Source organism: Cinclus cinclus, chromosome 9, assembly GCF_963662255.1.
Source record: "Cinclus cinclus chromosome 9, bCinCin1.1, whole genome shotgun sequence".
Classification (NCBI taxonomy): Eukaryota; Metazoa; Chordata; class Aves; order Passeriformes; family Cinclidae; genus Cinclus; species Cinclus cinclus.
In genome coordinates, this window is record NC_085054.1 from 22,067,685 (window position 1) to 22,093,260 (window position 25,576).

Below are 25,576 nucleotides of genomic sequence, written 5' to 3' on the forward strand. Positions count from 1 at the left end.
TTGTGTTTATAGGATCTGAGTTTAAAAACTAAAAAAAAAAAGTTTTATGTAAGATGATGTTTTATTTTAATACAGTAATAATGCTGTATCCATTTAAAGAAGAATACTGGGCTTTCACAAGACATAACATGGAGGTGCCTTATCTTTCTAGATTATTTTAAGGCAAACAAGCCTATATGTTCTTCCATTTCCTTCCTAGTTCTAATGTTTAAGTTCTTTGCTTAGGAAAAGCACTTAAGAAATAGTGCCTTTCTCTGCATAGCTTAGAAAATCAGAACTTAATATCATTAGGTTCTTGTTCCTCATGTGAACCTTCTATAGTCAATTAATAAGGAAGGGATTGTGTTCTTTGTAATACCAAAAGTAGGTAAGGATCCTGTTTTCTTGCAGTTCAGGGCTGCCCTACTGGAATTTTTGATGCAGACCAGTCCTTAAGGTTCTAGATCTGTATGTCCCCAACACTTAGAACTTAAGCTGCAGAAGACACTTGTGGAACTTGAAATTGTAGGCAGTATTTTGCAAAGCTAAATGCTCAATATATCTATGCACATGATGTTTCATGCTATGGTTTTGTTGTTTTTTTTGTTTTTTGTTTTCTTTTTTTAGGAGACTACGTTCACTTTGACATGAAGTGTGAAGTTTGTTAGGCACCACTTTTGTTTCTTTATTACAGTTATTGTGGAAGGTAATATGAGAAAAGTCTTGTTCTTGTGTGTTCATTTCTATCAGAGCATATTACCCTCAATGTACAGAAGCCAAACAAAAAAGTCTAGAATTGTATTTCACTGCAAGTTCATGAGTACTGTTACTAGGTGGGACAACGTGTCTGTCTAAAACTTCTCAAAACAGTAATTTCAATCTGTCTTTGCATTTTTCTTTCTGTGTGATGTTTTACAGAGTTTCAATTCTGTCCTAAAACTTAGTATTTAGGTTTCAGTAGGCTTTTGAATTTCTGCTAAACTTTATAGGCATTTTAGTATTTCTGCTTGGTAACTTTTTTAGTCAACTATTAGCTTGACGGTGCTTGTGCTGCACTTTGTAGTCACCTTTGCTTGTTAAGCTTTTTGCCTTGTTAGGGAAGGATCAAGCAAAGGCTATATTAGGCACACAGAAATGTTAAACAGATATTTGGTAGTCAGATGAGAAAGTAATAGCTGCTCTTATTGCAACATATAAAAATTTCAACTTCCAAGGCATTATTGTGGGCTCTTTAGAATTTTACCATCTACTTATCAAAAGTGCAGAAGAAATGGTGTAAAATGTCCATAGACTGTGAATAACTTTTTGTCTAACCTCTTATCTAAGAAGTGCTGGATATTCCATCATCCTTTATTTCACTCCCGTTGAGGGATTTTAAAGCAAGGGATTTGTTCAAGCCTAACGTAGACAAGCTGAGTAGAAGATTAAACAGCTGCAGAATGTGAAGGTTATCTGTGCGTAATCTCTGCTCGCAGAGGGTGCTTTGAAGCAGCCTGTGGTGAGAACAGCAGAGCTGTAGGCATGAGGGAGCATCTGATGTGGAGATGTCCAGTAGATCAGGCTGCTGCCTTTCCCTCCTGTCTCCCCAGATAGCTCTCCTCTCCCCTCCTGCCTGCAGCACAGAACTTAGCTGCATGTTATGCAAACACACGAGTGATTTTCAGGCTATATATAGTATAACTTCATGTAATTGCTTGTAGGCTATTAGTCATAATAAAATGAAGGCAAAGTTTGTAGAGTATAATATGTAGTATTTGTTAAACCAATTCCTAAAAATTGAAAAAACCTTTATAAGCTTTCAGGCATGAAAACCTTTATGTTAGTTTCCTCAAGTTTAAGATAATACATTTATTTGTTCTCTTTTTGAGAACAAATGTTTTCTCCTTTATTCTGTATCAAGTAGAAACTATAATTCCTTGCTGAGTCTTTCATAACTTTGCCTCTCTCTACTTACAGATTTCTGCTTTCTTTTGTCAGTCTCACCATTTTATCAAAAAAGCAGAGTACTTATCCAGAGCTGATGCCCACACATGGAATATATCAGCATAGATCTAGTGGTATAATTATACTTTAGGAACTGTTCATTTTTCTTTTGAACCAAACCCTTTAAGAAATGGAGGAAAAAGTGTCAAGATTTGAACATGGCAGAGCCTGTATGGAGATATGAGTCAAAGCAGAAAACACTGCTGTGATCTCCAGCGTGCTTGTGCATATCTGGGCATTTAAATCCTTAATCTGAGGAATGGGCTACTCTGGAAAAAAAGTAATGTACCTTCCTCACTCACTGAGGACATTGTTGCACTGTCTCTTTCATAAATAGTTTTATGAAATGAGATGAAAATGAGAGCAAGCAACAGTAAATGAAAAAGAAAACAAGTATTTGTATATTGACACATGTGGAAAAAACGAAGTTCAATTTAAATGCATCAAACCGTATTAGCAAAGCAGATGACCTCTGTTTACTGTCAAAGTCAGAAACTGCTCTCTAAAGATGAGAGCAGCTCCTTGAACAGTTCCTTGAGTAGTTCTCTGAGATGGTGTCTGAGTTTATGGTATGCTATGCCATCTGTAGTTAATGAACTCTTAATAAATTGGTTCTTAAAATATATGCATAAATATCTCTCTGACATTCTATTTTCTCTTGAATGACCTCTTGTATTTATAATTTACCCAAATGTTTTCCTATGTCCTCTGAAATATTTGTTAAATGGCTCTAAGTTTAAATATGTTTTTGATATTTGTTACAATACATCAATCTAATTTATACTGTAAGGTATCTGAACTTAGCAAAATGTAGTGGTTTCAAATTTTGCAGAACTTGTAGTGTAAATTCCAAAAAGTGTTTTACTTACTTTGTGCTTACTTCATTGCTAAAGCAGTTGATGAATTTTTGCAAAGTCAAGACTTACTTCTAGGTATCCCTAATATCTGAAAATTTCCTGCCAGATCTGTCAAAGATCTGCTTTTTAACACCACAGCTATGTGTGTCCTTGCATATTAGGTCCTGTTCATATATATGAAACATTTGTCCCCAGTGTTTATTTTTTTGTGTGTCACTGTAACCTTTTGTGCCTTATTTGTGTGTCCCTCTTGCCCAGGTTCCAAATGGTGTGGGTTTTTATCATGAACAGGATGAGCTCCCAGAGCAGTTCATCTACTCAGCGCAGGCGAATGGCTCTAGGAATTGTCATTCTCCTCCTGGTTGACGTGATCTGGGTGGCCTCTTCAGAACTCACTTCTGTAAGTATTGTTCTACACATTTTAGAGGGAAAATAAATGAGAAAGATGCAGCAGAAACGTGAGAATCAAAGGCTCGTTTCACCAGCCTGAATCCACTAAAACTTACAGATAAGTTCACTTCAGTGCCTGTTTCTTTTGAGACAGAGTGTTACTGACATCTTAAAAATTAAATAGCATAAACTCATAACTGTACTGTAACCAGGGAGTTTATTTTGTTATTGCCATATTGATTAAAATGATGCTCATATGGTTCCCAAAAATTAGTGGATGAGCTGTGACATGGCAGGCTAAGTGATGTGGTGAATTGTAGTTTAGAACATCCAGAAGTCCAGGATTAAAGGACTCAGGTCATGGAGTTTAAACGCTGTAATTTCTTCTAGTTCATATATTAACCATATCGAAACCATTGTGAAATTTATTCCATGTTAAATTTTAGGACTTAAAGCAGAGCTTTAGCAATGGAAATTGAGGTTTTAATAAATTCCAATTCAATTTTCTGAACTGTCATTAAGTTATGTTCTGTATCAGTTTTGAAACAAAGCATATACAAATGTTTGTGCTTATCATGCGATATTAATAAAACACTTTTTGAAACGAGTTGGTGGAGTCACTCTTGATACTGAAATGTTATTTAGCCAAAGTAATCTCTAATTTATGATTAATATGTTATTGTTTATAAAAGTGGTCTTCGATTTAGAAAATTTTTGTATCTAAATGTATTTTCAGTGCTATTTGATTTCAGTAGCATATAAATGTGTTGCAAGTAATAAATAGTTTTCTTTCTGTGGCATTGTTTCTTAAAAAAAGGCTCCTATTTTTTGGCATTGGAGGTAGTTTGGGAGAGGGTTCCCCCAAAACAGGTAGGGGCACTTGGTTTCTTTAGTCATCCATACTCACAACACTGTTATTTTGGGAGCCAGACTGTTCTGGACTGTATATTTACACCTGACCATTCATTCTGTGAATTCTTGCCTATTTGGTAATTTTGGATACTTCAATTGTTTTCTTTCCACAGTATGTTTTTACAAGGTACAACAAACCCTTTTTCAGTACATTTGCAAAAGCATCTATGTTTGTTCTATACCTCTTGGGATTTATTGTTTGGAAGCCATGGAGGCAGCAGTGTACTCGTGGTTTTCGTGGAAGGCATGCAGCTTTTGTAAGTATTATAACTCTGTAGATGTTGTGATATTTGTCGGAGTTTGTACAGAAAAAAAAAAAAAAACAACCTTAAAATAGAGACTGGAGAAGAGCAAAGGTTACATATTTGAGGTATAAACTGAATCATGCCACAGGAAGACATGGCAGCCATAACAGTTGTCATGTGAAAGGATGAGAGGCAAGAAAAAGCAATATGTGATGTGTCAGGGGTTGTAAGAAATGCTCTGCTGGGCCAGATCATTGTTCCCTGCAGCCTGGCTTTGTATCCTGGGCAATTGCAGAGGATAATCCCTCTTAACAAGAGTTTATGAAACTCACTGTATTTTCTTGGTTCCCTTTAAATCCCCCAACATCTGTAACCAATGGAATCAGAACTTAAATTTTGTAGTTGATTTTTAGCAATGACTCTTTTTGTCTCTGGCACAACTATGAACTGTTTGCTGCCTGTTTTGGGGGGTTTAAAGCTACATTTAGTAAGGCTGGTAGAATTATGTTTTTGTTGTTGTTAAATTTTTTATAGCTTTTATGCATGAGTGACTTTCTGATGCCCATTCCAAAGTTAGACATAGTTTGTACTAGAACCTAAAATTGTTCTTATATGACAGAAATACTGTTGTTTTTTTTCCAAGACATGCTGGGAAGAGCAGTTGTTCTATGCCAGTGTTTCAAAATGCTGAACAGCAGCACTCAGGAAGCAATAAAGCATTTGGCCTGATACTAATCTCACATTTAAAAAAACAGAAAATATGATCCAAAAACATGCTGTTAATCAACATGTCTTTATAGAAAATAGCTTGTGTTAAAGAAACTGACTTTATATTTTCTGGATATGTTAGACTTCACTGTTAGTGACAGTTGTAGGCACAACATATTTGAAGTGTTACATGACTTTTACGTGATTTTTTTCTTTTTTTAAAGAAAAGACAAAACACAAGGAACAACTTAAAAATTGTTTTTAAAATTCCTGAGTTAAACACTTAGAGTATTTAAAGTTGGCTGATATCTTGATACCATTTTTCCTAGATCAGCCTTTAATACCAAGTGCTCCTGTGTAATATGGCATGTGTTATACATGATATTGTTCAGAATCTTCGTAAGATAATTTGGGAATAAACAGAACTTAGTTTCTTTGCTGACAGTAATGAAATATGAACTGGAATGGAATGAGTAAGAGTGCCCAGTCTATCACATGTTGTATGTGGCACCCATGACACTGCTACTGGAATCCCATTCTTCCTCTTCCAAAGAACTGTGCAGGTGGGACTGTAATGTGCTGTTAGAAAATTCCTTCCTCCTCAAAGGGTGTATTTAAATATTCAACTCTGTAATTATTGCAAGTGCCTTTATGGTGTCTTGTGTTTATTAGTCTGGAAAACGCATCCATTTATATGGTTTTATTTCAATGATTGCTTGGATAAATTCACACCTTACTTTTAAGTTCTCTTCCACATTAGAGGCTTTGTTTAACTTGTTTTCTATCATGGTAGAGCAGCAAGCTGCAGGTCAGGGAATACGGGTTTGGCAGAAAGGAAGAGGGAAAGGAACTTTGCCTCAATGAAATTAAGAAAGAAGCAGCTTGTTGTTAATAAATGCACAATCATTTAGTGGGGGTTGTGTCCCTAAGATTGAATTTTGCAGGTTTTCTCTATCTAAGAGCCTCATCCTGCATTCATACCTGAGTTAGTTGAGTTCAGTGGAGTCCTTCAAGAAGTACAAGGAAGTACTGAAATTATTAGTACTGAAATTATTTACTGAACTTTTAACCCCTCTTGGTACTGGGGAGGAGGGCTGAGAGGAGAAAGAGAATTGTGACTGCATTATGGAAAAAGTAATAGAAAACTTTACTCTTCAAAAATTTTAGTTACTAATAACTTGCCTTGGTAGTTTATTACATTAAAATTTTTGTAATTAGTTTGCAGATGCTGAGGGTTATTTTGCTGCTTGTGCAACAGATACCACTGTGAACAGTTCTCTGGTAAGTGCCTTAATTTATGAAGGTCAGTGCTTTACAATAACATGGCAAACTACTGTTTATAAAATATGGCAGTTTTAAGTATAATAGGTTTTGTCAAAGGGGATTGATAACTTACATGTTTATATGTTACTAATAAGTACTGCAAATAATGATAGTGCTTACTATAAAAATATGGGTTCTCAGCTCAATAAAGCACTTACTTGAATGTTTTTGTAGTAGTTTGTCAAAGAAATATTTTCTTGTACAGAGGAAACCTTTTCATATTCTACTCAGTACCATCTCTGTAATAGAGTGGAGGAAGCAATTGAGTATTGCAGATTACTCTGTGGATATTTTACACAGAATTATTTGAAGTGACATTTTTTCAGATGTATTCTGCCTTTTAAGTTTTGGGGGATTTTCAACTTTATCTGCATTTAAGAATAAATCTTCTTGGCTGTCTGAATTCATTAAGATGTGACTCTAGAAACTTGGGCAATTTTGCATGAATTTAATTATCTGCCAAAATTCTCATTCTAAACAAGCCTAATGAAAATTCCACTACCAGATCCTTTTCATGACTTCACTTTTACAGTTTATTAATTTAATCTAAACAAGTAGCTTAAAACTTTCTTGTTAGCAAATGTTTTAATTGCTTGAAATACTTCTAAGTGTCTTATGTATAGTAGATATTTCCCACAGTTTTTTGATGTTTAGGTCTAGGGAAGAAAATAAGGGGTTTTAGAGTCGTGGGAAGAAAGTGAGTACGTGAATTTTTGTACATGTGTTCTGTATTTCATGTTTCCAGTTTATAATTTGGACAGAAGCTATAGCTAATGAAATATCTGTGATATTGATGGCTTATTTTGTAATTTTAAGTCAATAGGTGTGAATTTTCTGGCCATGAGTTTTGTGTTCATGAGGATACGCATAAAAGAGCACAGTTCTCTTTTAGTACTGTGTTTCACCAATGTATGTAACATACATATTTTGTATGTACATGAATTTTGACAGCTCTATCCACTGTGTGCAGACCTGCTTTAAGTCTGTTTCTCTTACTATTCACCAAGCTTTTCTTTATTTAGTTTTCTAATTTGCTAAATAAATTCTGCTGGTTATAATTTAAGTATCCTGCTTAACTGTGTTTTTACTTATACTGATTCATTGCAGAGTGAACCTTTATATGTTCCTGTAAAGTTTCATGATTTGCCAACTGAAAAAAATGGCAGTAATAGTAATGATGCAGAGAAAAGTGAGTAAAGACTTTTGGAACGCTGTAATATTAGTTCTTTGGTGAAAGAGTTGCCTTTCTCTTTGTTTAGGATAATTGCTGTCATGTTGCAGGACTTGCTTCCCCTTCCCCCTCTCCTGCTTTTTTCCTTTTTTCTCCTTTCTGAAATCTCTTAGTGCATGAATTGCAGTCTCATATATTTACTTTCAGGTAGAGAAAACATAGGCCTGTCGTTCAGTTTACCTTTCTTGGTCACTACAGATGCAGCTTATGTTTGTCTCAAGGGACCAACTGGGTTCAGTACTTGTGATTCTTTCCTTCTGGGCTTGTAAGCAGCAGTGAGTCAGCCTCTGGAAAAACAAGCTATTGTCCTTTATAGAGCAGGAGCAAAGCAGTCAAAGTAAGAATTTTAACAGTCTATGTGCATTCTGGTTTTATTTAAGCCTCACTATCTTATGATAGTACCTGAAACAGGCCTAACTGTCCCAGACAATTGTAGAAAGGTTGGCTTCAAAACATCCAGTTAGCCAGTCCTCAGCAAAAGAGTCCCAGTTTATGAAAGGGAAGCTCTCTTAACTTCTACATGGCACACAATTAGGAACCACTTTGGTAGGCTCTGCTTCCTGTGGCAACACACACCAGTCACTTCAGAATTGTTCCAGCTGCAGCTTTCCCTTTACTTTTTTTTTACAAAATTAGGAGTTGTTTCACATTGGTTTAGGCTAATATTTGCCTGCAGTATTTGGTGTAATGTCTTCTTTACAGAGGAAGCTAATGATGCTAAAATAACCTTCTAAATAGAACCTGATCCTAGCTTTCAAGATTGGTTAGAGAGTGGATTTCAAAAGGACAAGTGACTTTATGGTCTCTGCTAAGCTTTGAGGTCTGCTGGACTTTAATCTTCTGAATGAAATATTGTCCTTACAGTTAGGTATAGTTGTGAGCAGGTTTTGGCTGTTTGGCTATTAGACAATTAAAGAAATTCTTATAATGTTTTTCAAGATGGAATAATTCCTGTCTAAAAACACGTTGTTACCTTTCGTTGGTATTTTTGACAGGGAGCAGGGGTGGTGCTGTTCAGTGAGGTTTTTGTGGGTGGACAACTTACTGATTGAAAACAGTAATTAATTGTGCTTTGTCTTATTAGTGGCCTCCTGAATAGCAAAATATTCATTTATTAAATCATGATGGCATGTCTTCTATCCTCACAAGAACCTGTTATTTGTGCAGTATTGTAATCAGTGGTGTGTTACAATATCATAGTTTAATCGCATATTGTATTGGCTCAAAAAGTTTAATAATAATATGAATATTTTTTCTTTTTTTTTTTCCTTTCATTTTTTTTTCTCCTTCCTCTCAAGCTCCCAAAAAGCCTCGTGTGAGGTTCAGTAACATCATGGAGATCCGGCAGCTCCCATCAAGCCATGCTTTGGAGGCAAAGCTGTCACGCATGTCATATCCAGCAGTGAAGGAGCAGGAGTCCATCTTAAAAACTGTAGGAAAACTCACTGCGAGCCAAGTAGCAAAAATTAGCTTTTTCTTTTGCTTTGTGGTATGTGCTCCTTTCTTTCAGAAAACTAAAGCAAAGATGCATTTAAAACTTGTAGCATAAAAGTGAATGAGTACTGAGATGACTTGTGTTCTATAAACCTTATTTTATAAATGTACCAAAAGAAGTAAAACTTTCCTTGTGCTGGACATGGATGTGCAAGATTTAGTTATGAATCTGCTGGTAGATATTGCTGCATCATGCCTCAGTTCTGGGGGGAGAAAGAGATTCCTGTGGCAGGACTTTTGAGACAGGAAAATGTAGAGGGCAGATCAGTGATACCTTTTCCAGAAGCACCTTCACTGATACTGCCAAGTGGATTCTGTGTAGTGTGGACTCATCATGGCTTTGCCTCAGGAAGTAGAACTCTTTAAACACTATTGTTGTTTTATTATTACCATCAACAACAATAATACCACCAATGCACGTACCAGAAAATAGTCATGTGATTTTTTCTGGGGTAGTGTCCTCCTGTCCCAAACAAATCCTGTTTATTCTATTCATGGACACTACTGGAATGTACATGTATTTCTTCTTGGACTTTATGAATATTTCTACATAAGACTAGAGAGTGGTTACTTCCCTTAGAATATATTTGAGATCTTATTAATCAAGAAGTGAGAAAACACTTGCCATTTTATTTCTTTATGGAGGAATTAAGAAATATTTTTTAGACATTGAATGTAAGAGATGCTTGTTTTTAACAGTGGAGATGTGTGCTGGTTTTAAGTATTCAAAAAAACTCTCGTTAAGCTCACTAATGTCACATGCATTGCTGAAATTTTTTTGCAGCCCTTGTGCAGTTATCATTGGAGAAGCACTCCAAAACAAGTTAAAAGTACCCTTAGTTGCTACAGAGTAGCTGTTATAATGTCATTTTAATTATTTTTAAGTTCTGAAGGAAGTTATTTCATTATTAAACACATATTTGAATGTGGTTGGTTTGAGCCAGTTCTAAGTTTGCTGCTGTCTTCTAATGTGCCTTTCACTTCAATAGAAGTTAGAAGTCTCTTTAAGCTAAAAATATAGTTCTGATTTTATTTTTGCTTAAATAATTTTTTTTTTTGGTAAAGTAGGATTTTATTGCACTGAGAAACTTAAGCTCTGTTGTTGCAACCCATATAATAAAAATATTTTTCTTTATCCCCAGTGGTTCTTGGCAAATTTCTCATACCAAGAAGCTCTGTCAGATACCCAAGTTGCCATAGTTAATATCTTGTCATCGACCTCTGGTAAGTTTTATTTACACCACCAAGTGTGCATTATAAGGCTGTTTATAACGTTAAAATCTTGTTACAATGTATTTGTGTACAATTTTCACCTATGCATTTTACCTAAAGGCACTGAATATGTGTGTTTAGAAAATTAATTTTGTATTTGTAGAGGGTTTTTAGGGTGCCTTCATGATTCCCCTACTTTTTTGTGTGTGTACTTCTGTAGTTATACCTATATCTTAAAGAATACATTGGGAATGTAATAGCTTTGAAGCTGTGCAATTTTCTGAGCAAAATACTGACAAAACTTGATTGTATAAACTCCTGTGAATTTCTCTTGCAGGGCTTTTTACATTAATCTTAGCTGCAGTCTTTCCCAGTAACAGCGGAGATCGGTTTACCCTGTCCAAATTATTAGCTGTTATTTTAAGGTAAGATAATGGGAGGGAACATTTGGTTCAAAACTCCCTGGTACAGTGAGAGGACAACCTTACCTGCTGTACCTGTGGTATTTTGACAATAAATGATAGCCATCACTTTTTAAAAATCCTTGTTTCACAGATAAATCAAGCAACTGAATTAAGTATTTTTAAATGCTTCATATCACCAACCATTTCCAAATCTCATTCTCATGTAGGAAATTAGATTAAAATTTCTGTTGGAAATAGATTAACTTATTTTTTTGTTGTTTATTTGTGGTTGGTTTACTTTTGTGTAAATGGTGAAAAAGGAAGAGGTTTGACACTCAGTGTTGTCAGCCTGTTTTGTTAAATGCCTGGTGTTCTGGGAAGTTAAAAGTGGGGTTTGTTGGTTTTAATTTGGGATCGTGCCTTAGCAGTTGAGAACTCATTTTGACTTACTAGAAGTGGGTTTTGGTTAACTAAAAATGCCTAAAATATAGAACTGTGTATTTGTTTTTTCTCTTTTATCTGTTTTTGTAAAGAAATTCCCGAGTTCAAGCAATGTTTTGCATTTCTTCCTTTTTTACTAGCATTGGTGGTGTGGTACTGGTTAACCTTTCTGGATCTGAAAAATCTGCTGGAAAAGATACAATAGGTATTTACTTATGGGTTTTAATCTTGGAATATACAGTGATCAGTACCATCTGACAGTACTAAGTACTCATACAGCAAGCTCTATATCTCTTATTCATGTAACGTTTCACAATCTGTTTTTTTAGTTTCAACTTCTAAGACTTGCCATTTATCATAGTTTTCCATCCTGTTCATATATTGGGAAAGTATTTACATTTTAGAGCTTTCTCAATTTTCCCTTGTTTTCATTTACTAATGGATTCTGTAATCAACAGAGGTTTAGGAGAGTTGATCCTACTGTGCATAACATGTTTGGCATATCTCAAGGGAGTTTTTTTTCCATTTTTCCAGGTTCCCTTTGGTCTCTTGTAGGAGCAATGCTGTATGCTGTCTACATAGTCATGATAAAAAGGAAAGTAGATAGGGAGGATAAACTTGACATACCAATGTTCTTTGGTAAGACCAAAAGTAACTCTGTTGAAAGTTTTAATTCCATGTGTGATTGAATGATTTGCTTTCAGGCACTGGCCTGTGTTTGAGTGGTAAAGGGGCTTAGAAAAGCCAAGGAAATAGAGAAAGCCTCTTACTGCTACAGTTATGAGTCCTTTAGAGACTGGTTGTGTGAATTGTTTCTTGTTTAGAGCCTTAACATTGAGAGGTAACTTCCTGTAGGAATGCAGACAACCCCATTGACTTAATCAGATTTCTGACTTTTATTTTCTTTTCAATTTCAAACGTGTAAATATCTGATACAAATTTAGTTTGTGAATTGCAGGTTAAATTTCTTAATTTTTTTTTCCTTTGAAAGATTTGAAATATTACTTCATAGCTGCTTTTCTATATGCAAATTGTCAAAATAGATTTTAGCTGAGATTTTGGTTATGCTGAAGAATATTAATTATGATTTACTTAATACTGTTTTATATTCAGGTTTTGTAGGACTGTTTAATCTGTTGCTGCTGTGGCCAGGGTTTTTTCTGCTGCACTATACTGGGTTTGAAGCATTTGAATTTCCCAATAAACTGATATGGATGTGCATTGTTATAAATGGCCTTATTGGAACAGTTTTGTCAGAGTTCCTCTGGCTGTGGTATGTAGTCCATATGTGGAATATATTTCACATTTATTTTCTTTCCTGTGTTCTCTGATGTTAAGATGTAAAATTGCCTAGGTTGGGGTTTGTGCCCTTTTTTTTTTTCTGTCCGCTTGTGAAGTTTTTGCATTGTGTCACAATATCCTGTTAAGACAACAGCTAAATTTAAAAAGTAGCTGATGTGTTCTTGTCCTAATTAAACTACTGTGTGCTTAGCTTATTCCAGAATTAACATTTGGAGACAAAGAGACTTTGTGTACAGAGTTGCAGTAGCAAAAGGAGAGTGTGAGTTCTGTTGTAACAGTTCTGTGACAATACTGCAACAAAAGATCAAGGTGTAGTAGATGGAGTTCCACAAAAACATTTTGTTTTTTTTTTAGAGGGTGTGGATTTTTTGTTTGTTTTTTTCAAGTTTAGAGTTATTTAAGAATTTAAATAATTTTTTGTTTATTGGCAAATTTTTACATCGGACCTAGGTATAAATGCATTGTAGCATATGTTCCTTTGCAGTTGAACTTGTTTGTTGATAGAATATTTCTGTGATTGTATCTAGTGTATAAGACTAGACTGCAGCTCAGTATCAGTGTCAGGTTAAGTGCAATTTTAACGTAGGCAAAATAAGAAACACATAAACCCCCCAAACCTCAAACATTGTATGTTGTCCCAAAATCAAGTGCTAGTGTAGGGTTAAGTACATGGGTGTGCACAGATATGCATGATATTTGTTTAATGTCATTAATATCAATTTGTTTACATGCATGATGTTTGTTTAATTACTTGGAATGATATTCCAGTCAATTAAAGAGCTAGTTTTACTTCCAGCTCCTTTTCCCTAGAGTTTTGGACTGGGACTAATTACAGGGTTTGTGCTGATATCATTCTTTACCAGTCCAGTGTGCCACTAGTATAGTCTTCTTTACTTTTTTTGGAAACAAATAATATCATTTAACCTATTTATTTACTCCACCCAACCTCATATTGCCAACTAAATAATGTAGGGATAGATGTGACTCTTCTCTTTTCTTTTTTAACCTGCTGATAAATTTTTATTGGATTCTGTACCATTTATTCATTTACAGTTTTCTGTGGACAGGTTGGTTGTAATTCAGAAGCAGTCTCTAATGCTGTAGAGAATCATGGTACGGAAACAAAATGCAGATTTTTCTAGATGAAGTTACTAAATGTGGAATGGGGAAATTTCTATCATCTCAAAAGATTGGTATGGGAATTAAAGCTCCCAGCCCAGAAGACATCCATTGCCTAGTTAAGAATTCTGTGCACTTACACAGATTTATGATGGAGTGCGATGGTGTGAGATAATTTTTGTTTATTAAACAGTAACTAACAGTTCATCAAATATCTTCCTCATTTGATGTATTACCTTGGTTGTCTTTTAAGTAAGACTCATAATTATTATTTATTGTCATCAAATTGTATTATTGTTATTATTTGATTGTCTTTTAGGGGCTGCTTTCTTACCTCATCACTGATAGGCACACTTGCTCTAAGCCTTACAATACCTCTGTCCATAATAGCTGACATGTGCATGCAGAAGGTAAGGTAGTACTAAATTTTGATCACTGTTTACAGAATTTCTTCTAATAAAATTCTTTTAAGCTTGTGCTTGTTTGTTTGGTACAAGAAAACAGTCAAGTTATGCCCTTGGAATGTTTCCAGCCAAAAAGAGGCTTTGCTGTTCAAAGCAAAGTGTAAATTGTGATGAGTACCTTTAGACTTCTGAAACTTAATGCATATAAAAATGGAGTAAAAAACCCCAAACACAACTTGTATTTTGCTTTTACTTCATGTAAGTGTGGAAAATAAGAAAAATAAAAGGATAAATATAAGAGAAGTCAAAAAGAGTTAGACCCTGAATAAATACTTTTGTAATGAACATGTGATAGGCAGTATGTTTTGTGTTAATTTTACCTGTGATTCCAAGAATAATAAAACATTTGTATTTGTGTTGCTCTTAAAACATCTGCAAACACACTTGAGACATAAATTGTTATGGGATGGTGAATAACTCGTGACAGCTGTAAAGGAAACAAGGAATAGAATATCTGTAGGCTCCTCCCCCAAAATTCACTTTCATGAGATCAAATGAGCTACTGGTGGTAGTAAAAAAAAAAATAATTTTAAAATATTTTTTATGTAGGTTTGTGTGTCAGTACACAGATTTGTTTGCATGTACAAATACATTTGTAATGTGTATATATATATATATATACACACACACATATATCAATATATGAAATATGAAATTCTAGATTGTCTTCTAAAATGATTCATCTAAACTTTCTTCTGGGATGCACTGAAAAGTGGACTGACTACACTTTTCTAATTCCCAGCTTAATCTCTTGGCTGTTTATTCTGAATAAACACAGATCTTGTAAAATTAATTTATTCTTTTTGTACTAATGCAACATGGAGGCATTTCAAATAGCAAAAACATTTTCAAAGCTCTGTTGGATGACTTTCAGCTGACTTTGGTAACAAAAGGGCAAATTACCTTTTTAACTCATGTTGTGGGAAGTAAATCCTTTCTGTCTTAAATTTTAGAAAATAAATTACTAATATTAGAAGCGCAAGTGAGGAAACCCAATTAAAGGCAAAGTGCTGCAGACTTTGAGGTTTTTTGCCCAGGTGTATTTGTGCAAGTCTGTCTCTGTCATACAGACATCAGAATATCCTAAGCCAAGTCCTGTGCTCACTGAAGTCTCAAGTGTCCACATCTCAGATAACCTGACAGAAATTTTAGGTTCCAGCTTCAAGCTGCCCTGTTAGTGCCTCTGGCCAGCCTTGTTTTTACTTAGAAAGCTGCACAAGAATGCCACTGGCATAGCTTATAATCATGGAATCATAGAATTGTGCTCAGCTGGAAGGGGAGGGACCCATCAGGATCACCCAGTCCAACTCCGGGCCCTGCACAGGACATCCCAAGAATCACACCATGTAATGTAAAGATTGAACTAGCAATACATGCACCCTTCATGTGACTGTCAGATGGCATTGTAATTATGAAATATTCATAATTACTAACTTTTTGGGTATCTTTTTCTATAATTTTCCAACATAAATCTGAATCTTGGGAAATTGCAACCATGTTTCTAATGACTGATTCCTTTTGGCAACCTCCGTGTTCTGAATTTCATTAGAAATCAGTTGGGAAACACAGGGCTTACTTAACAATTGCAGTTAATGAGATATTTGAGGAGGATCATCAGTGCCAGGTACCAAAGCTGAATCTGTTTTCTCCAAACTCTTCAGTTTTGGATCTTTTCTCCACACGGGGGGGCCGTGCTCATGGCTCTGTCATACTGAAAGGCAGGTCCCAGCCTCTTCCTGTCCTTTTGCCCTTGGTTTGGAGTTACAGAACCATGGAATGATGTGGGTTGGAATGGACTTTAAAAATCATTGCTTTCTAACTCATGGAATGTCTAGGAGACTTTCTCCTTGGCACCAGAGGCACAGCTGAAAACCTAAACCAGTCACTAGTTGGATATAGCAGTCTTCATTCAGCTCCCAGTGCAAACAGAGTGTTCCATTGTAAAGAATGGATCAGTGGGAGCAGGTTATGCAGTTCCTAGAAGAAGCAATAACTATAGAAATTGTACCAAATAACTCATACTGTTTAAAATAACTCAAACTGCATCTCAAACTTACAATAATAGTCATTCCAACTATACAGCACGTTAATTCTTTTTTAATCTATTGAGTGAATGATGTTTGTGTTTTAATTCCAGGTGCAGTTTTCCTGGTTATTTTTTGCAGGAGCAGTACCTGTATTTTTTTCATTTTTCATTGCAACTCTCTTGTGTCACTATAACAACTGGGATCCAGTGATGGTGGGAATCAGAAGAATTTTTGCCTTTATTTGTAGAAAGCATCGAATTCAGAGGTAGGGCAGTTACAAAAAATAACCCTGTCTCTTTAGCCTTGTATGTTTTTGAAAGCCACAATACTTGCACTCTGTTTTCACCTGATTTTATATTCAGGTGTAGTAATTTCTTAATAGCAGTAGTTGGCAATCCATTTATTAACCTATGTAATGCCCAGAAAAGGGAAAGATGTGAAGTCTCTTTACCTTTTAAAAGAAGTCCTAGTGGTTGTCACAGTTTTTTTCCCTTAATGTATCTATGATAATTTATTTACCCAGCACATGAAGTGAAAATTGTGCAACCTTGAATACACTTCATATACTTAAGGAGTCTTAGCATGTTTTTGATGGCTAAAGTTCAAACAGCTGAATACTTGGTGCTTATGTTGGCTTTATAACAGCCAATTTGATATTACTGTATGACTGTAAATAAATGTGTTTCTTTTAAGAGTGCCAGAAGAAAGTGAGCAGTGTGAAAGCCTCATCCCTATGCATAATGTTTCACAGGATGGAGACAGCTGCTGTTCATAGACAAAAGGTAAGCCTTTAATAAACCTCAAACAATGCACAGAAAAGTGAGGAGTGGTTGTCATGGTGGCATTTGTGTTATGCAAGGACACATTTTTAAAGAGCATGTAGTCAGTCTTGTACTGTATTGATGGACAGAGTTTTAAAGTGTTTCGTCAAAGTTATTACTACTACTTGTTGCCAGGCATTATTCTCACAGTACTTGGCCAATTTTTTTGAAATGTTTTTTACTGAAGGGTATAAAGTTCATCCAAAACTGGATGTGAGTCAATACACCAGAAGAGCCATACAACTTCTTGGCGTGGGTGATTTGGAAGACATCTGAAGTAATTAATTCACTCTTTAGTGATGTTGGGGTCTCAGTCTGGGCTACTGCAGCTCATGAAAAATACCAACCATTTTGAGAAACTTAAAGAACTTCATGAGACTTTGATACAGGTCCAGAAAGTGGAAAGGAGCTCTGTGTTTATGGTTGACAAGAATTAAGTTGCTAAATTCCATTGAATATTAAGCTGAATATTTCTCATGGTAAGCATAGGGAAAGTAGACTAAAATAGCTGAAGAGTTTGCAAAACACCCCACTTTAGGAGGAGGTTGCACAAATGTCTAAAAGGAACATTACATGGTTTGTCAATACTGGCTTGGAGCATTAATGCAGACAAAGTTGAGGACTCTCCTAGCCCTGTGCTTCAGGATTTTCAATAATGCATGCAGAATTACATGAGAAGTATATTTTTATTCTCCAATGTTGTGTAAATCTAAGGATGAAATTAAAAATATTCTAACCAAAACAGTAACTGTGATGTCTTAAGACATGGATGGAAACAAATACTTATGGTAATACCTCTTTTGTAATCCTGAGTTATGTACCCTTAAAACTTTTTTTCTTCTTCTTTTTCTTAGTTTAAAAATGGAATGATGCCCAGCGAAGAGACAATCTTCTGGAAAAGTCCCTAAGGAATCATGTTTCAGTGCCTACTCTAATTTTGTAGTAAAAATAAGAAGTTTCAGTTCTTTTGAAACTCTAAATTCCTTCTTTCTTGCTTTCATGTGATTTTATAAATGAACAGATTTACTACATGCCTGTCACCATAGGGAGTCAGTCTATCTGAGCAGCCACCTTGCCTTATAACACTTGAGCTGGTGACATTACTTGACAAAATCAAGAAAGCAAATGCTGTTAAGTGATTTCTTTTTTTTTAAGTCACAATTTTGTTAAATGCTGGACAATATTATTTTTAAAAGATACTTTAAAGTGAGTTATGTAAATAAGTTTGCAGGTCATCAAGTCTTACAGGCTTTCAGATGAAAAGCTAAATAGATATGTTACCTGTAGTAGGTACAAATTAAATTTTTTTATGTTGTATAAACTATTTGCATATTAATAGATGAAAATAGAAAAATAATTTATTAAGTGCATTCTTATAATTACTGAGGCAGGATCTTTGTACGGTCCTGGAACACTACATATATAATGTCTTAGGCCATTTTGAGTAGCCTTGTAATGGCAATGGGTGCTGATGTTTAAAAATCAAAAAAATTGCCCAACAATCAGGAATGTTTAAAACTTCAGTGAATGGTAAATTATTTCTAATTGCAATACATTTGGGTATACATTCTTATACATGCTTCAAAACAGACTGGTTCTGTAACCCATTCTCAATCCCTGTTGTCTCTCAGACATGAAAAATTTCAGGTGTAGTTGCCACATTGTGAAAGAGATCAAATTAATTGTGAAAGTTTTCAGTCAGTGGGTTGATGCTACACTAATTTGCAAAGCAATATGAAAAGGAAAGGTGTTTGCATTGATTTTTCTTTCCCCCCAGCTGTATTAATAAATTTATTCTAAAACTGATAATTATCTTCCTTCCAGTGCAGTGTTTTATCCTTTTTAATACAGAGAAGCTATATTAATTATATTCAGGAATATACAAAATTAGTCAATGCTGTTTTTCAGCTCCTGGCCTATAAGGCACTTAGATCAAAGTTAATTTTGGCTTTTGATGAATTTTATATTTTTTATAATGAATGTAAGATGGATTTTTAGCCAGGAGTATTTTCTTCCACACAACAAGGTTATTAATAATGTAGTGTATTTCTGCTGTCCCTCCACACAAATACAGAAGGATGACATAGCAGAAATACCTATTCATGTTTTTGCACTCAGTAATGATCCTTCCAAAAGCAATTTTGGTCTTTTGGTAATAAAACTTTTATTTGAGAGGGAATGCAGGAAAGCAACATGCTTGAGCTCTACATTTATAGAAGAATTCGAGCCAGCAGCTGGAATTTAATATGAGAACTGTGTGTAGAGAAGGATGACAAAATGATCCTGGGCTATTATGTTCAAATATTTAACCTTCATCAAGCTTTTCCTTCCTGTTTTTAATACTGGATTGCACTACAAACGTTGCTGATCTGAGGCATCTCTTTAAAATGAGGTAGTAAGTCCTTCTTGGACACTAAAATAAGTGTCTGATAAATAAAATATTAAAAAAAACCCCAAAAAACAAAACCAACTACAATGAAATCACAAACCCAAAAACAACAAGAAAGTCAGTTAAATTTCATGGTTAAATTTCCAAACCCCACAAGTAGACGAGTAGGATATACAGTAGGTTGAACTAATTTTATTTTGGTAGAATTTTCAGGCATTTTTTGATCAGTGGAGTTCCCTCTGGGAATGCCTGTGAGGGGTAGGGGCTGTAGGACATGGCTGGTCTGGCTGGCCAGGAGCTGGCTGCAGGGACTGCACACAGGTTTTGGATTTGACCTTCAAAATTATGACAAATTTGGAGGATGTTTGCTTTAACTTTTTTTAAGAAGTATTGTTAATGCCTACTCACAAAAAAAAAAGTCTCTTTTCAGTTAATGAAATGTTTCAATGAGAACCTGCAGAATATTTAAGACCTGGCATGAACTCCAGATTTGAATCAGCTGGGACTTGTGGCATCAGTGCATTAAGCCTGGGAAAACTGAGTTTGCTTTCAGATGGGCAATGGCAGTATTTGTAGCAAAATTTTCTATTATGTTTTCTGCAGTTGGTCATGCAAACAGGATTGGATCTGTAATGTCAAATGTGCAGTTGCTATTTATATTTGCCCTTATGTTCATGGCTTAAAGTCCAAGATCATCATAGCCTCTCATGTATATGACTGTTAATTTGCATTACTCATTAATTTGAGAGGTTAAGGAAAGAAGTACTAAGAGAATATTCTTCTGTCTCTGACCCCAGGAATGTTGAAGAACATTCAGTAAACTCAAAGTCAGGGCTTTCCAAAATTTTTTGTTATTAACAAAAATGTGTTAATTTTTTTTAATAAGATATGAAATATTTTTATCTCCTGGCACTAGGTATCTTAAGCTGTGTTTTTGCATTAAATTACAGTTCTTTAAATAGTAGGAACAAAACAAATTGTCCTTGCTGAAAGGATTTTTAAACAGTGGTGCCCCTGTAGTTACAGGAAATGTGTTACACTTTTAATTACAGAAGCTATGACATAACATTGTTCCTGCATTTAATAGAATGTGATGGGATTTTTTCTACAAAACCTTGTGATTTTTAGTACAGTGATATTTTATAAATATAATGTCTGATTTGAAATGTAAATTGCATAGCTCTCTAATGGGTGCTTGGTAAATGCTCAAGAGATTTAGCTTTGATTCTCAGGTACCTCTGATGCAATGGAGACATGCTGGGTTTTTCTTCCCCGTGACACAACTGGAATGTGAAGGAGCTCTCATGAGTGCTTTACCTCTGTGTGGTAGTGTATATTGTCATTGCTCTTACTGTTTCAATTTGGTGATGTCTTCATTCTGACTTACATGTAGGAACCACGTATGCTTTCGAAATATAATGTTGAGCATTTCTTTGCCACTAGATGGTTAAGGAACAGTGATTTCCCAGGCCTGCAAAATGGGAAATGAATACTATGTGTTGCTCTGTCAAACTATTGAACTAATTCCTGTAATCCTTTGAGACAACCAACAATTTCTTCCATGCATGCAATTGAGGTTTTGGGGCTGTTTGGTTTTTATATATGAAAGAAATGCTGATAATTTTCCAAAAGCTACAGGGCATGCCTTTGCTTCTAGGGTGAGTCTCACCTAGTTTGATAAGCAATTTGCTGAAATTCAAAACAAAGGCAAAAAAGGATTTCAGTTTTGCAAAAAATTGCCGCTTTGTGTTGGATTTTAGTCACAATGAAAATGTGTTCACTACAAGGGACTGCTGCAGATGTAATGCTGGTTCAGCAAGGGATAGAAATGCCACATCTGTAACAAAGTCCAGGGCACATGAGTGCTCCTGAAGGCACTTAGGGCTTGCTTTTTGGCTTTCCCAGTCTTCACTGCATCCTGCTCCTTGGCTTCTAGCCTCTGGGAATGCCTGTGAGGGGTAGGGGCTGTAAGACAGGGCTGGTCTGGCTGGCCAGGAGCTGGCTGCAGGGACTGCACACAGACTCAGAAGCTGGAGGCTGAGGCACAGCCTGGGTGTCCCTGTGGGTATTTTGTGGAAAAGGGGCAGGGCTGTTGTTCAACCCCGGGGGAGCTGCAGGTGATTCTTGGTCTAATCATGGCAGACCTCCTTGGAACTACTAACAAAAACAGGAGAGCCTGCAAATTGCTTTTCTTGGTGTGTGCTGCTGTAATTGTCATTCCTGTCACAATACTCATGCCTAGGTACTGCTATTCACAGCTGTGATGGTTTTAAATAAGGTGGCAAAACGATTTCTTTGTGATTCTTGGTTCCATTTCTCTCAGTGTTGAATGTTGTCTTTCTTATTCCCTACTAAAAGACCCTCCTATCTTAGGGAAATTATGTTACTGAGCTAAACTAAGCTATCAGAGGACAGGGAAAACCAGTTAAATTTTGGAGATAGACTGAGTTTATGGACACACTTTGAATTTCATATGGAAATAGTCCTCAGAAAGGCGGAGTGTAAATGAAGTGAAGAACTGCCATGCTCAAAAATCAAGAAACAAACTGATGTGAACAGCACTGTTGGGTTGTATGGCTAACTGTAGGATGGTGCTTGGAATCAGTTTTCCTTACTTGGGATAAGTTTTGAGTTAGTTACCATTTCTGTTCTGGCTGTCGCATATAGTGGCTGCAATTTAATAGTTATAAATCCAGTAGCATTTATGTGATTCATAAACTGTTATGCATTTTTCCCCTATCTAATCCACTGTTTCATTAATGTGTGTTTTGTTTTACATGATCATTGCAGGGCATGATTTCTCAGGGAAATATGGATGATACCGTACGTTGTGAGAGCTGATAACTATTTCCTGCTTTTAACATTAAACATTTCCAGATTTCACTCAAACATTTCACGTCATGTAACTTCCATGTTGAATTTCCTTAGGCTTATCAGGTAAATAATGATGAGAATGTTAAGAGCATTTAAAGATGTCAATAAAATTTACTCTGCCCAACATTTTGTTACATTTTGAAGAAACATCCATTCTAAGGTGATGCTGAAATGTATGTGATTTTCTACTTTATTGTCCTCTTTGCCATAGAAATGAATAGTTACTCTGCTGATTTTGAAGTTGTACTTCTGGCATGACAATGACATTAACTTTCAGGGTTAGACAGTGCTGAAATAATACATAATCTAATTCTGGGGCAGATCAGTACAAATCTCTAACATAAATATATTAATTCATATAATTAAATTTTTACAAAGTATCGTCACTTTGGGGAGATTTTTTTTTTCTTTTTGTTTTTCCAGTAAAGTTACTTTGGCTAGAATGGGAATTGATCCAAAGCCCATGAGAGTCATAGACAGCATTAATAAAGTAAAACTTTATTGAAAAGAGCTCTGCAGTCAGGTTGACCTTTATGCCTTTGCAGTATTTCTGTCTGCAGCATGTATTTGGAGTGGTTTGCTTTAAGACCTCAGTAATATAAATGGAGGGATTTTGCTGGTAAATATGGTAAACACACTACTGTTAATGATCACAAAAGATATTTCCACATAGCCAGTATGCAGCTTAATTATTTAGAAGGTGAATTTGTCTTGCTACATGATTTTTGTTTAAAATCAGTAACATGAGAAATATTTACCCCTGCACTTTTGCTGTATACTTCTTTTGTCCATAGTGAGAACGTGTGATCATAGTCATCAGCCTTGAGCATCAGCTTCCTGTTGATGATTTCTGCTTTGACATTTCCATTTCCATGCCCTGATGCATTCATTGCAAAGTGAATTTCCTCTCTAGGTAGAGCCAGTGTAATTGTATTTTGACTGCCATAGTCCTCTGTGGTGTTGGGAATCTGACATAAAACGTAAATCTGACATGTAATGTGGCTACTTAAGAGATCTGTGTTCTCACTCTTGTCATTACATCTGGTATTAGTAGGTAACCAGACCCTTTCTGGATACACCTGTCATGATGTGGAATGCATCCAGAATTCCATCTGGCTTTCACTTCCTACTTTAAAAAGCATAAAGGGCTTTTCTCTGAGGATTTTTATGGAAAGCAGCTGTTTAGTTCTACAAGTTCAGAGTCCTTTAACTGCATCTCAGTTATAAAGTTGCATCCAATGTTCCCTTTCTTTTATTAATGAACTTCTGAAGGTTTTTTCAGGGAAGGTGCATAAATCTTCTTTATGTTCCACAGAAGAAATATGACTGGATACTGAAATGGCTTCTGAAATAAAAATTCAGGGCTGCTTATTCTATAGTTCTTCACATATGTTCCTGATTTTTTGCCCACTTTTTTTTTTAAGAAACCCAACCAAATAAAACCTATCAAACCCCCATACTTACCAAGCTGAGGGGAATTAGCCATTTAGCACAGAACTTATTTTATTATATGCAAATTATTGTATTTTTGTCAATGATACCAGTCCGTGTGTTACTGATGTTGCCAGTCCACAAGTCTTCCTTGTCTGTGTCACAGGTGATAATTCTCTTGTACTTAAATCTGACCTCTTGCATACCAATCAAGTTAGTTCCACTGCCAGAATGAATAAGTTCTAAAATATTTTAGAATATACTTTTTCCTCTAACTAGGGTTACAGCAGGGGCTTTCCTGCCAAACATTTTCACTTTCCTGTTAAAGAAGAAAAAAAAACCTACTAAAAAATTTAAAACAGAAATGTTAATTGAAAATCAAGAGTATTAGTATGAAAGTAGGAAAAATGCTGTAAAATAATTGGGCTAATTTCTTTTATAGCCCAGTTCCACATAGGAAGTGTTTGGGCAGTAGTTTATTGGATTGTTCTCTGGTTGATCTTGATTTAATATGGAAAGTTTTAAATAATAATATTATATTGAAGCTGAAGGCTTAAATTAAGTTCTGTGATTGTAAAAAAAAAAGGGGAAAAAATTATATTAGGAGACTTAGGAGGTATTTTTTGTTTGTGGTTTGGTTTTTTTTTTGAAGTCCATCCAATTCAGTTACAAAGGAATGCTCTAACTGGCACTCATGAGAGGCTGTTTACACAAGGCTACATGGAAAGTGCAGCCTGGTGTTGGAGCTGACAATACCTGAATGGAATTAGAGAAACCTACTAAGTATGAGGTACAACTTCAGCACTGTAGAGCTGAAGGGATATTTGTAATGATTTAAAATTTGTGTAAGGTCTCTTTGGAGTAGATATTAGTAAAACAAAATTGTTTGTGACACCTTGAGTTATGAAACTCCTGAAACCTGAGTGCATTAAAAGATGTACAAAGCCTGTCATAGTTTTGGTGGTTGTTCTGGCATTGCATTTTATACTGAGGTTCAGAGAATTCTCAGTTACACTTTTAAAGTGGAAGTTGCTGAAGAAAACTTTTTTTTTCCCCTGAAGTCTGTACAGTTTGCTGATAATTCAGATCTTCTGGGAGCACAACAAGTTCCAGATATCCAAGTATCCTCTATGAAACATCTTTATGCATCATCTTTTAACCATTTTCCTCAGTGAAAGCAGAACGTGAATTGCTGATGTGTATTGCATTTGCACTTGAAAACCTGATTTCAGAGTGTGTTAACCTTGATCTATTTTTGATAAAAAAGAAATGTAGCATTTTAATCTAATTTCCATTTAATGGTAAGGATATTCATGCAGAGAAAAACATATATCAGGGCTTGATGCAGTGATTTTTAAGCCAAGGAAACAGCAGGATGGCAGTGGTAAATCTGAAATGAAGATGCATATCTGTTCAGAAACTCTGGTTTCCTCCTGCCCTCTTTATACCAAATTGTGTCTCCATTATTCCAGAATAATACAGGTGAAGCAAGAACCAGAGCTTTTACCCTTTGTTCTCTAAAAGTGAACATTGGCTTTTGCCTGGAGTGTCTTTTTCCTGACACTTCATTTTCTGATGGGAGGTCAGTTAAATAAAAAAAAATAGAATAAGTATTTTTAATTAAAATCAGATTTAAGATATTAATTATTTTGAAATTCTCTGTATTAATAGAGATCTAATGAATGGAAATTGAAGTCCTATATTGCAAATATTGAACCATGTTTATATATTTTTAACAAAACCAGTATATATATGAATATTTGAAACATGCACGAAGGTGGAAATTGGAAGATTGTTTTTACGTTGAAAGGTTTATAAATTGAAATTCTTAATATCCAGTACCAAAACCCTATAAAAGGGCTAATGAAAATGTAATGTATTCTGATTAACAGCCTGTGTAATACAGTCAATGGGTGTGATGTTTTTGTTCTGTACTATATTTATTATATGTAAGTAAACAATAAAGATTA

At 35.3% G+C, this 25,576-nt stretch overlaps 1 protein-coding gene across 1 annotated transcript; it reads left to right on the forward strand.

Moving 5' to 3' along the window:
* The first annotated feature begins 345 nt into the window (after positions 1 to 345).
* SLC35F5 (solute carrier family 35 member F5) lies at positions 346 to 25,576 on the forward strand. The gene is made up of 16 exons (XM_062498231.1): positions 346 to 685; positions 3,078 to 3,219; positions 4,235 to 4,378; positions 6,293 to 6,355; positions 7,505 to 7,586; positions 8,927 to 9,117; positions 10,265 to 10,346; positions 10,672 to 10,759; positions 11,320 to 11,384; positions 11,714 to 11,818; positions 12,293 to 12,452; positions 13,920 to 14,010; positions 16,202 to 16,356; positions 16,785 to 16,873; positions 17,767 to 22,238; positions 24,668 to 25,576. The coding sequence occupies exons 2-14, from the start codon at positions 3,085 to 3,087 to the stop codon at positions 16,864 to 16,866; spliced, it is 1,443 nt and encodes a 480-aa protein (XP_062354215.1). The 5' UTR covers positions 346 to 685; positions 3,078 to 3,084; the 3' UTR covers positions 16,867 to 16,873; positions 17,767 to 22,238; positions 24,668 to 25,576.